Below are 13,030 nucleotides of genomic sequence, written 5' to 3'. Positions count from 1 at the left end.
AGCTCGTGGAGAGAGAATGCGCGCTACTGGTGATCAGAAGGCAGATGTCATGGAATTTCTTTAGCAAACATACGCCCCTCGTTGCTCCTCTAAACCGCTCTAGTCTCGTCCCCCCCCCCCTCTCCTGAGAGCTCAGACGCCAGAGTCCAGAGTGGCCTTACAGAGGGCGGGACAGACACCCAGCTGCCCCTCTGGAGTGAACCTCACTGGCCCTCGCGCGGGGAAAGGGCACACCTCTGACCTCTCAGACCGCACAGACGTGAGACCCCGCCCTCACGTGGGCCGCGCAGAGGCGCGGGCAGTGCCTGGGGTGCCACGCAGTGCCATGCCTTAGCATCCCTGGCGGCCCAGCGCCAAGGTAACTGGCCCACTCTCTGCACCAGGCTATGGACCTTTTAGTTAGATGCTGTTCAACTGAATTCTAAAACTTCATGAAACTACTGTTTTCAAATGGGTTCTTAGAGTGAAATAAGCCACTTGCCACGCACTGTCCGATGACGGCCCTTCCGAGGCCCCTAGGGTGGTGACTTTCACAGACAAGCTGGGTGGCAGCTGCTGAGGCCAGCCCGGGAGGGGAGGAAAGGACAGGGACGCTCTGTCTCATGGGGACAGGGTTTCAGCTGGACAGACGACAGGGTCTGAACATGCTCAGTGCCACTAAACCATGTGTGTACACACGTGCGTGCTGTATGTTTTCGTTGTTTGTTTTTGTTTTGTTTTCCTAAGCAGGATCTGAGGGTCTCACTAAACTGACAAGGCTAACTTCCCACCCGTGTGGGCATCCCAAGTACTGGGATTACAGGTGCACCACCATGCCTAGTTTGTCATTTGTATTTTACCACAATTTCTTTTTCTGCTGCTGAGGAAAAAAAATGAAAGTAAGAGAAAAAGGCTGAAGAAAAACTGGAAGAATTCAAACTGTTATCGTGATAGAAAAGTGTCATCGATGGTGGGCTGCTGCAGCAGCCCAAGTGGCAGCTAAGAGAGGGTGCCCAGACTTTCTCTCTTTTTTATTTGGCGTGAGGGACGGAACCCAGGGCCTCGTGCATGCCAGGCAAGCATGCATCCACTGAACCACACCCCAGCCCAAGGACAAGGAACTGTCCTAAGCAGGCAGAAGCCCGACTGACATTGCATTCACTGTCTCCGCTCTGAGTGGCTTGCTCCTGTTCATGCAGCAGGTACTGGGCCAGAGTGGCGGGAGCAGGGCCTGAAGATGCTGGCTGGTGGCCTGGGGGCGAGTGACTGCACTAAGCTGCATCCTCCTAGGGAGAACTGGGGACGCACGGCGGGCTTTATGGGCCAGGAGGTCCTTACCTGACGAAGAACTGGAGGCAGAGTAAGCAAGAACGGGTAAACAGCCAGGCGGGCGCCTTCAGAAACTAGCAGGAGTCCAGGTGGCTGGACCCAGGGCGCCGAGTCGGCAAGGCAGACAGAGGCGGTGCAGTCAGCCCGCCCTGGGCCATGCTGTGGGCCTTTGAGCGATTCAGAGCTAATCAAGCTCTCTTCTAAGGGTGTTGAGGTGGTGTGATCTGAGGGAAAACTTCTGTGGCTCAGAGCACACCACACGGCCTGGGTGAGTGATGAAGAGGTTTGTTTGGGCTCATTTCTGGAGGTGCAGGGCCCGGGGCTGTATCTGTTGATGGCCTCCTTGCTGGCAGGGTCTCCAGGAGGCAGGGCAGGGAGCGCAGGCGTGCCTGTGTGTCCCTTCTGTTCTCACCCCCTCCTCCTATCGAACCAATGGGATTCAATCACAAGTCCCCACCTGATGGCCGTCTCTGATCTGACCCCACTCCAAACACCATCATGAGGTTAAGTTTCTGCCCTCTGCATACCTCACAAGGGGGATTAAAGTTTAATTTCCCTTGGGGACACACCAAAACACATCCAACACTTAGCAACACTGAAACTTGACCTGAGGCCCTATAACAAACCAGGAAAAAGGTGATCAAACCTGACCCAGGAACGAGTGTGCTCTGGCTTCTCCAGAGGCCAGAAGCCAGCTCGGACCATCCCCTCGCGGCCCCCTTCCTGTCTAGGATCATTCCCCTCTGTTGATCAGCGCCCTCATCAAACATAACTGAGTGCCTAGTACACCCTGGGTGTGTGGGTTCAGATCTTGGCTCTGAGATGTACCAGCCTCCCAGAGCAAGTTACTTAAAAACTGGGGGGCCTCTATTTCCTCCTCAGCCAAAATGAAAAGGATCATAGTACCTACCTCAAAGTATTAAATTAAATAATGAGAGAATACATGCAGGCATGGTGGCACACGCCTATAATCCCAGCACTTGGGAGGCTGAGACAGGAGGATCGCAGGTTCAAGGACAGCCTCAGCAAGCCATGAGACTCTCATCAACCTAGTGAAACGCTGTTTCAAAAAATAATAATAAAAGGGCTGGGGGTGGAGCTCAGTAGTGCAATGCCCCTGGGTTCAATCCCCAGTACCATAAAAAGAAAATAAAAAGAATACACAGAAAGTACTTGGGCCAACACCTGCCATCCAAGCCCTCCATACAGCAGGCTTTCTTCCCCTCTCTGTGAAACACACACACACACACACACACACACACAAACACACACACACACACACACGGACATAAAGATGAATGGGACAAGGTCCCTACCTTCCAAAGGCACACATGCTCTCTGAGAAATAATAACCCTGTGGTGTGAGATGTAATTAAGCAGGAGATGCCATCGGAACACATACTTTTTACATAATTAAATTATATCAACTAGATAAAAGACCGTTTTCAAGAAAGGCAAAGAAATTACACACAGAGCCAAAATTTCGCCTTTGAGGGCAGCGGAGCTCGGGCAGTCCCGCCTGATGCCTTGGGGAGGCCTGATCTGGCAGGCCACGCCAGCTGATCATTATCTGCACCACAGTCCTGCGGCCCCTGGGGAGTGGCTGCCACGTTTTCACTGCAGCAGGGGATGGAAGAGTGTGCAAGTCCCTCGGGGTCCCGGGCTCCTCACAAGCCCTGCTGGCGGGGCTTTTCCTGTTTCCCATCCCTCGGGTCTCTCGGTGTGGGGGTAACGTCTACAGCCGGGGCTAGGGTGTGTAATAATGTGGTGGCACAAGAAAGTGCCAGCGCCATTCAACCAGTCACCTCTTGACTCTGGTGTGTTTTTCTAAGAATGTGGGATTCTGGTTACATAACTTCTTTGGGGGCGATCTAAGTCAAATCCTTTTTATTGCTAAAAGTGCTGGTTTTGCCAAGAACAACTTCATTGTGTCAATTACTCTGGCTGAAAATAACAGTGTGTTAAGACTGGCGAACACCAACTGCTTTTCCCAAATGCCTCTAATTATGGGCGCGAGTGACACGGGGCCCGGCTCGGGGCACTCTGTACAGATGGTGCGGAAGGGCTGCGGTGCAGGCGGGTCTCGGGGTTTAGTGATGAGGACCCCCATCCGGATGCCCTCCTCTGATGCCTACGTCTGCCAGTTCTTTGCTGGCATGAGGAGCCAAGTGTCACATACGTCTTGTGTGTGCGTAGGTATTATACATGCATATGTAGATACGACACACAGATACACATACAAGACGTCAGGACACTCCTCTTCCTCTTGTCCACGTGTTACCTGGGAGGCCCCACGCTGGGTGTGTGTTTGAGGAGCCCTGTAAGCCAAGTTAGCTGCCCCTGAACGGGCTCAGTGCACACGCACCAGGACACCCATGTCGTGCCCAGCACTGCTAGGGAGCTAAGACCCAAACAGATGCTGCGACTCTACCTGGAAGAGGCTGACAGTCTGCGGCAGGGCACCTCCCCACGGGGTTGGGGGCGGCAGGTGGCAGAGCCACGCCCCGGGGCCTCGGGAGCCCAGCTGCAGAGAGGCGCAGAGGCTGCTCTGGCCAGATCTGTCAGCAGCTGCCTCCGGGGTGTCTTGTCTCTCCTAAGGTGAGCGCCTCTGTGCCCGCGATTCCATTCTGTCTGTGTGCTGATGGCAAATGTGTCAGCAGCAGTCCAGCCGCCTCCCAGGCTCCAGACCCTTCACCCACGCCTGCTCAGCACCCCACAGTGGCTACACCAGGCCCACGGTCCTCCTCCTCCTGTCTCCTCTGTCTCTTCCTGTCTCCTCTGCTCCTGCACACGCTCTGGCCTGGGGGAGGAGCAGGGCCTGGGGCCTTCGGTCCCTCGCTCTCCCTGCTCCTAACCCAGGGCCAGGTGCCTGAGCCTGCTCCCGCTCCCCTGTGGAAACTGCAGGGCTCTCTCTGGAAAGCAGCCCCAGACTCCCAGCTCCCACTGGCTTGCTCTTCCAGCCCGCCAACCCCCATTCCCGCAGGGAGAGGTGAGGGTGGAGCGAGAGCCAGGTGTGGTGGCACACAACTGTAACCCCGGTACTTGGGAGGTGGAGACAGGAGGATGGCAGGTTTGAGGCCACCTTCAGCAACTCAGTGAGGCCCTCGGCAACCTAATGACGCCGTCTCAAACAGAAGAAAAAAAAAATAGGGTTGGAGGTGTGGCTCAGAGGTAGAATGCCCCAGGGTTCGATTCCCAGCAACCCCCCCCCACACACACACACACAAACCTGAAAGTCTAGCCGCATGCAGCAGCACACATCTGTACGTCCAGCCACTCAGGAGGCTGAGACCGGAGGACAGCTTGAGCCCAGGAGTTTGAGGCCAGCCTGGGCAGCACAGCAAGACCTTGTCTCAAAAACAAATCTGGCAGGCTTATCAAGTCACTCTGGTATTTCCACACCATCCCCTACGCCCTCCCTGCTAGAAGCAGGACCAAACTCTTCAGTGTGGCTAAGTTCCAGCCCCACCTTCTTGTCACACGGACCATCGGTGCAGTCCAGATGCTCTGTGCACCCGGGGAGGCTTCCTCAGGCTCCCTGGGTCTGGAGCGCCCACCTTCCTGGAAGGCTGGTCCAGTTTGCCTTCTTCAGGGAGAACCTGACGGCAAGCGGGACTCATCTTCGTGGTTAATTCATAAAGGAAGAGACTGAAGGGGACAGAGACTAGAGACAGAGTCTGGACCATCAAACCAAAGCAGACCCGGATGAGGAGCGCTGAGGGCCCGAACTAAAGTGGAAGGGATGGTGGTCAGTACTTGGGAAGCAGAAGCCACTGGGCCAACAAAGAGCCCACTGTTTCTAGCAGAAACCTAGTTTTTGGTTTTTTTCTTCAGTGTTGGGGATGGAACCCAAAGGCATTCGACCTCCAAGATAAAGCTCTAGCCCTATTTTTTATTCTTTATTTTGAAACAGGGTCTCTCTGAGTTGCAAAGGGCCTCACTAAGTAGCTGAGGCTGTCCTTGAAAAGCTACCCTCCTGTCTCAGCCTCCCGAATACTGGGATTACAAGTGTGCGCCACCACGTTCGGCTTAGACCTGGTTTTTTACACTTATCATCGTCCTAAGCCCACTGCAGGGATTCACTGGACACTGGCTGATTCGCCAAATGAACTTAAAGCGCTGACCACGCACACCTGCTTCCAGCCCCGTCTCTCCTATACTGCCATGCGCCCGAAAGGCTCTGGTGGGGACGACCGCAGACCAGGTGCGGCGGAACGAGGACACCACCAGGCCTGGCCCACACCTCACCAATGAGGGGCGGCAGGGCCAGTGGCCTCCCTCCCCTGCAGAGCCGGCAGCAGGGCCTCCAGCTAGACACCCACAGGGGGTGGGCAGGCTCTGGGATCGCTCCTCCCCTTGGCAGCAGGCACCCCACAGGTCAGGTCAGCCCCACCAGTGGGTGGAGGTCATTAAAGACAGTTTAAGTGTTTTCCAGAAAGCTGGCAGGATAAATCAAATTGCATTTTAAACATTTTAAATCACAGGTAAGTGCTCTGCAAAGGCGTAGCTTTCCACGCCTACTATGTTTTCCAGTAAAGGCACAGCTTCAGAGGAAACTGAAGCTGAATTCTTAATTGAATAATAAGGACAGTGCTTTAGAGAATGGAAAACTCTTCCAAAGAGCTACATCTTTAAAGCAAGCCAAGAGGTCAGGCACTTGCTCCTGTCCAAGTGTAAAGCCACACCCCAACCTCTGAGCAGACCATTACCATGATCTGTCAAGCCGGGCGTGGTGGGCACGCTTGTAATCCCCACGCTGGGGAGGCGGAGACAGGAGGATCGTGCAAGTTCGAAGTCACGTGGGCTTAAGAGACCCTGTTTCCAAATAAAACCTATAAAATAGGTGTGGGAGTGTAGCCCGGAGGTAGAAGGGCTTCCAGGAATCCCAGTACCACCAAAACAACAACAACAACAACAACAACAAAAATTGTCAAACATCTAGGAGCAAAATGTGAAGCTTGGTGGGGAGGGCTTGGGTCAGGAACGGTGACAGGACACGTACAGTTTATAGCACACCCTTTTATTAGCAATGCTTCTGAAGGCATTTAAAACATTTTGCTGCCAGGCGTGGTGGGCACGCTTGTAATCCTAGCATTCAGGAGGCTGAGACAGGAGGATCACGGTTCGCAGACAGCCTCAGCTACTTAGTGAGGCCCTCTACAACTTAGTGAGAGCCTGTTTCAAAAATAAAGAATAAAAAATGGGGCAAAAAATGGGACAGCAGGTGTAGCTTGGAGGTCGAATGCCCCTGCGTTCCATCCCCAGACTCTCACACACACACACACACAAAAGACATTTTGCTAATAGTAGAAGCCCTCCATGAATAAGCCAGGATTCCTAGGTCCAATTCCCAGTTATACACATACACACACACACACAAAAAAAAACTTTAATAGTGATTTTCCCAAAAGATATTATTCTAAATACTATAAAATACTACTGATTTTGTCCTTGAAGTGACTGTTTTACTAGTGAGAAAATGCTTTAATGCACAATTTCCCACAGTATCTGTGATTAAGGTTTTCATGCTACTAGTTTTATCGCACAAGCAAGCTGGAATGCTTGAAACAAAGATGGGATTTCTCTTTTCTTCTCCACCTTCCACCCACTTAAATGTTTATTTTCTTCAAGAATAAAGGATATCCACTATCTTGGATATTAATAACAACAATTACTGATTACTTTTTAAACACAGTTTTGTGAATTTCCACCAAAACACTTGGGTTTGTTTATAACGTCATAAATGCTTGTGGTTTGGCTATAAAATAAGTTCCTTGCTGGGTGGAGGGCCAAGCGCTCCAGTCAGACGTAGCCTGGTGCTCGCCTAGCGCTTTTCCGCGGAAGCGTTTTCTCTTGATCCTGCTGCCACAGAACGCCTAGGTCAGGCTCTGTCACACTCGGGGGAGGAGGGGACACACAAGGAGGCCTGAAAATACTGCATGTGGCTAGGTCCAGATAATTCCCTCACTCAAGCTCCCGATCCGAGTTGAAGTCCACCTATGTGCCAACTTGAAAATTCTATCATAGTCATAGTTAAGAGAAAATCATCAATATTATAGGTGCCAAAAGATTTAGGGGTGTGTGTGTGTGTGTGTGTGTGTGTGTGTGAGAGAGAGAGAGAGAGAGAGAGAGAGAGAGAGAGAGAGAGAAAGAGAGAGAGGGGGGGGAGGGAGAGGGAGAGGGAGAGGGAGAGGGAGAGGGAGAGGAAAGAGACTGGTGATTGAACCAAGGGGTATTCCACCACTGAGCTACACCCTAGTCCTATTTATTTAATTTGGAGGGGGGGGAGAGAAAGATAGATTGATAGAAAGATGATTGATAGATAGACAGACAGACAGACAGACAGACAGATAGATGGATGCTGGTGACTGAACCCGGGGTGCTCCACCACTGAGCTACACCCCAGTCCTATTTATTTAACTTTGAAGCAGGGTCACTAAGTTCCCTGGCCTCCAGCTGGTGATCCTTCTGTCTCAGCCTCCCCAGCACTGGGATGGCAGGCGTGTGCCACCGCCTCCAGCTGTTTAAGATTCTTACCTCCCAAAACAGAAATGCTTGGAAATTAAAACAATTTTCCATTTCAAAACTAGAGAAAATCGATTGCAGTCGATTTCAAAATGTGATGGGCGGGCGGAGTGGGCAGAAGCAGCTCAGGAAGGGAGGGCACACCTCCACGCGGGCTTCTTGGGGCAGTCTGCTGAGATCTCCTGCGACACCTTCCAGGCAAGAGGGAGAAGGCTGAGCCAGGATCAACCCTGCAAGACACGCATCAGCTTGCATGCGATTACAACACCGCAGTTTTCTACTGAAGTTTTCTCAAGGAGTCCTGGGATTATTTACGGCTTTACTGCATAGATTATATTGTGTCGTCATCTGATAGGGCTCTGCCTGTCAGAGGAAACTCCCAGCCACGAACAGAGCTGCCAAAGGTCAGTGAAAGTAAGAAAAGACTTAGCCATAGCGCATGCAAGGCAGATGAGAATTTCAGGTGAAAATGAGTCAAAGGTGATGAATGTGATAGGACAAGAAACGGAGGGAATAGGACCTTGGGCGTGGGTGGCGTTTGTTTGTTTGTTTGTTTGTTTGTTTGTTTGTTTGTTTTGTGCTACTGGGGATGGAACCTAGGGGCATTCTACCTCCAAGCTACTCCCCCAGACCTATTTTTTATTCTTTATTTTAAAACAGGGCTTCACAAATTATTGACCCTGGCCAGGAACCCGCGATCCTCCTGTCTTGGCCTCCCAAGTGCTAGGATTCCAAGCAAGTGCCACCATGCCCAGCTAGAAATACAGACTTTAGATCAGAGAAGGTTGTATCACAATTTCAAAGGGATATAGAAAAAAGGAAACAGGTGCAAAGGAGGCCAAGCACAATGATGAAGAGTTGAAAACCATGTCTTAGCCGGGCGTGGTGGCGCACGCTTGTAATCCCCGTGCTTGGGAGGCTGAGACAGGAGGATCGCACAGGTTCAAAGCCAGCCTCAGCTACTTAGTGAAGCTCTCAGCAACTTAGTGAGACCCTGTTTACAAACAAAGTATAAAATAGGTCTGGGAGTATAGCCTGGAGGTAGAAAAGCCCTTGGGTTCCACCCCTAGTACCACACACACACACACACACACACACCTGTCTTAGGGGGAATTTTTCAATGGCAACCCTTTGCTAAACGAAGACTCAAGAAGGAGCTGCCTGCATAGCTGCAAACATGTCGATTACACATCTTCTCTGTGGACCCAGGGGCAAAATCTGGGCCAAATTTTTACTGCATGTAGGAACTGACAGTCTGAACTATGGAAAGAAGCCATGGAGGGGCAGCTCAGCTGAGCAGACTCCGAGCCCTGAGCAGGCTGGGCAGGGAAGGAGGCCCACTTAGCCAGAGCAGCTCCACGTCCGTCTGCCCAACAGGCGAGTTCCTGGGTCCACTTTACTTTGAAAAAAACACCAAACAAGCATGGGATCGAGGGAGGGGGAGGGAATGGGATGGGGGCTGGATGAGGGCTAACTGGATGATGTGTGCTTGTATATCCTCTCAAGTCTTGTACTCCAATGTGATTGATATATGACTACAAGGCACCAATTAAAAAATAAATAAATAATATATTTATTGAATATAAAAAAACAGTCTAAAGACCTAAGAAAGTGAAACATGAGATGCGATGACCTGTGGGTCCCTAAAAACACCCAAATTCCTACAGCCCACGGCCAGGAATACCAAGGATGCGAGCGGACTCGCCTGGGGAGCCTCGGTGGAGGAGAGACCTAACGGCCTCAGAATGCAGCGGCAATGCTGCGCTCTGCAGCCACTTCTCTCTCTCCTTCACCATTTCCTTAATTCCCCATTCTTTATCATCTGCAAGGTGCCATAAAAAGAGCTGGGTAATTAGGTTTCAAGACCTCATATTAAGCCAGGCATGATGGCGCACGCTTTTAATCCAAATAATTAGGAGGCTGAGACAGGAGGATCACAGGTTCACAGCCTGCCTTGGCTACTTAGTGAGCCCGCCCCAAGAGTAGGAAAACCCAAATGTACATCAGACAGTGATGGACAAAGTGTGGTATGTCCATACAATGGAATATTATTCAACCACAAAAAAGAATAGCACACTGACACATGGTACATGGATGAGCCTTAGAACACGACAATCCAAAGGACCAAATGTAGAATTCCGTTTACGTGGGCTGTCCAGAATCTATAGCGACAGGAAGGAGATTAGCGGTTTGAGGAGTGACCGCCAGTAGGTACTAAGGCTTCTTGGGGTGTGTGTGTGATAAAATGTTCTATAATTAGATAACAGTAATGCTTACACAATTCTGTGTGTGTGTGTGTGTGTGTGTGTGTGTGTGTGTGTGTGTGTGTTACTGTGGGTTGAACCTGGGGCATTCTACCTCTGAGCTACACTCCCAGCCCTATTTTATTTTGTATTTTGAAACAAAGTTTCTCTACATTACAGAGGGCCTTCCTAAGTTGCTGAGGCCGGCCATCAACACACTTTGATCCTCCTGCCTCAGTCTTCCAAGTACTTGGATTACAGGTTCACTCACCACCTCCAGCTCTATGAATATATTAAAAGCACCAAATGGAGCCTGGCGTGGTGGCGCAGGCTTGCAATCCCAGTACTTGGGAGGCTGAGACAGGAGGATCACAGGTTTGAAGCTAGCCTCAGAAACTTAGCGAAAAACATCAGCAACTTATCAAAATCCTGTTTCAAAATAAGAAATAAAAAGGGCTAAGAACTAAACAATAAAAAGGCTCAGAGATGGAATGCCCCCGGTTCAATCCAAGAAGAAGGAGAAGCTGGTGATTCCTAGCTCACTCTCCAGATTTTAAATACTCTGGGGGCGGGAAAGCAACTCACACATTTTCTACTAAAAAGAGAGAGCCAGTTCCTAAAGATGAGGATAGACAGCCTTGTCAGGAGAACTAGAACTGCCCAACTCCACATCAGCAGCCATTATAAACTAAGTAGCGGAGCTAAGAAGAAAAGTGTGTAAGGAGAACGCAGCAGTTTCATTCATGGAAACATCTTTCTCCCTTCCCACTAACACATTCCCTTCTGTCTTGATTTCGCTGTGAGAGTCGGCCAGATCATAAGTAAGAATCGCATTTTCTGAAGTTAATAGAGTATAACAATGACTTTTGAGTTCCTGTCACTAGCAAAAGCACGAGGTACCCCAGACATATGAAAATGTATGAGTCCATATATTATCCCGCTGCGGTCTCGCCATTATAATGTAAATCTCTACTTTAAAAAGGAAGAATTTTTTTTTCAATGTGGCTAATGAAATATCCAAATGTTTAATTTAGTTCTCGGTCACAGGGTGTTTCTGGGATCCACTGCTTTAATTGAACCATCATAGTAATTAACTAAATAGTATTCATCTATATTTGTACTTGATGGGAGCCCCTTAAATTGGATAATTTCATGTCAAAACATCTATTACCTAAACATTGTCAGAGAACATTCATTTCTGCTCCCAAAGACTCCGCTGGCTTTAAGCTTTATTTATAAGGTGGTCCCCAAGATAACACAGAGCTAAGAACTTTTGGAGAAGCGTTTGATACAGTTGCCATGCAATTATGTTTGAAGTGATCTAATTGTTTAATTGCAAAGTGATTTTTCTTAAAGCTGTTGCAGCTATAATATACAAGAGCTGACTCTTACTTTCTTCTAGACATTATTCCCAGTAAAATATCATGCCAAGAGCTCTATGCTGGCCATGAACAGGAAAAGGCAGAAAAGCAAAACATTTGAGAATATCTGTGTAAGCCAACTTCAAGACTGAACTCCTATTTAGAAACCATATGACCAGACTCCGGAACAACTGCTCAAATAAAAATATCTACACTCATTTTCATAGCCTAAGTGAAACTGCCAATGATATGCCCACATAGTAATTTTTTAAGGCTCCATGCCTGGAAGTCATTTCATATAATTACATGCCTTTTACAACTACAGGGAGAATTCTACCATGAACATACATGTACCTTGGCAATAAAAAGAAATAGCAATTCAAATACGATGGCTCTTAAGTCAATTAAGGTAACTATTCAAAATATTAATTGTCCAACCTGCGGGGGAGCAAAACCATTCCATGATTATAAAGTACAGTAATAGACTACTGTACTATACAGAATTCCACAGTGCGATAAAGGGTGTCAATGGCTAGCAGAGGGCCAGTTCCTTTCTACTCGCGCCCTATGAAAACTGTAAGTTGCAGAAAAACGGTCAGAATATGCAGTCATGGAAAAGATAACATATTTCACCCAAAAGAAAAGCATAGACACATATATATGTCAGAATAGCGGATGGTTCAACACACTCCACATCCTTATTGCTACGGCGATACCTCCTGCTGCAAACAGGTGTTAAACAAGAGAAGACTCCCCAGATCACAATTACAGCTGGGAAAAAAACTGGTCCCATTAGCCAAGGGCCTAGAATTCAAAATCACCCCGACTGCATTTAAGCAAATTCCATCAAAATACACATCCCTTTGCCTTTAACAAACTTTTGGGGGCCCTCTGATGATGCAATAAACCCAACATGTGCAAATTAAAAAAAAAAAGTGTATGTGTGTGTGTGTGTGGGGGGGTAAACTCGTGTGCACGACATGCCCTGATAAAATATGCAGTGTGCTGTGAAAATCTGTACCAACCCTGCCCGTGAGCTCACATCTCTCGAGCCTGTAGGAACCTAGATGTTTTTAAAAGAAGCCAGCTCGGTAGGGATGCACGTTTCCTTCCAGTTTTTGTTGTTGTTGTTGTTTAATGCAGCAGCAACCCACTGGGACCCCGGGCTGGGCTGGAGGCCGGGGGCTGCGTCCTGCGGGCCGGGAGGGCCGGCTGCACCGAGGCCGACCCCCTCACCCCAGCTTCCCGCCGCCCGCCCGCACAATGCGCCCGCCCGCCCGCCAGCCTCACCGTTGCAGAACTGGAGCAGCGACGACGTGTCGTACAGGCTGCTGTAGCTCGAGAAGCCGTCCTCCATGCTGAGGCCGCGGGCCGCGCCCGCTCCCGGCCGCCGCCGCCGCTCTCCCACACACTGAGCGAGCCGCGCCGCCGCGGCGCTGGCGCTGGGGCCGGCCTGCTGTGGCGGCGGCTGCCGCCCGTCTCCATGGCAACCGGGCCCGCCGCCCGCGCCGCCCGCCAGGGGGCGCTGCGCCGCCCGGGGACGTGGCGGGAGGGCGGGCGGGCGGGCGGGGCGCGGCGGCTATCGCTGCTGCT

The 13,030-nt window shown here is 50.3% G+C and overlaps 1 protein-coding gene across 8 annotated transcripts in view; it reads right to left on the bottom strand.

Moving 5' to 3' along the window:
* Window positions 1-13,030, bottom strand: part of EML1 (EMAP like 1) — a gene marked incomplete at both ends in the record, with an annotated part of 196,303 nt that overhangs the window by 124,498 nt on the left and 58,775 nt on the right. For 6 of the 8 annotated variants that reach the window (XM_080707627.1, XM_080707628.1, XM_080707630.1 and 3 more), the window contains one exon: window positions 12,728-12,794. The exons of 1 other annotated variant lie outside the window; for it this stretch is intronic. In XM_080707627.1, the coding sequence (XP_080563753.1) occupies window positions 12,728-12,794 (67 nt within the window). Of the gene's footprint in view, window positions 1-12,727; window positions 12,923-13,030 lie in introns of those variants that run through there. One more of the 8 variants, XM_080707626.1, reaches the window with a different exon arrangement.

The sequence above is a fragment of the Muscardinus avellanarius genome (assembly GCF_963383645.1).
Source record: "Muscardinus avellanarius genome assembly, chromosome: 12".
In the NCBI taxonomy this organism is placed as follows: domain Eukaryota; kingdom Metazoa; phylum Chordata; class Mammalia; order Rodentia; family Gliridae; genus Muscardinus; species Muscardinus avellanarius.
This window is presented reverse-complemented; position numbering and strand designations above follow the sequence as displayed.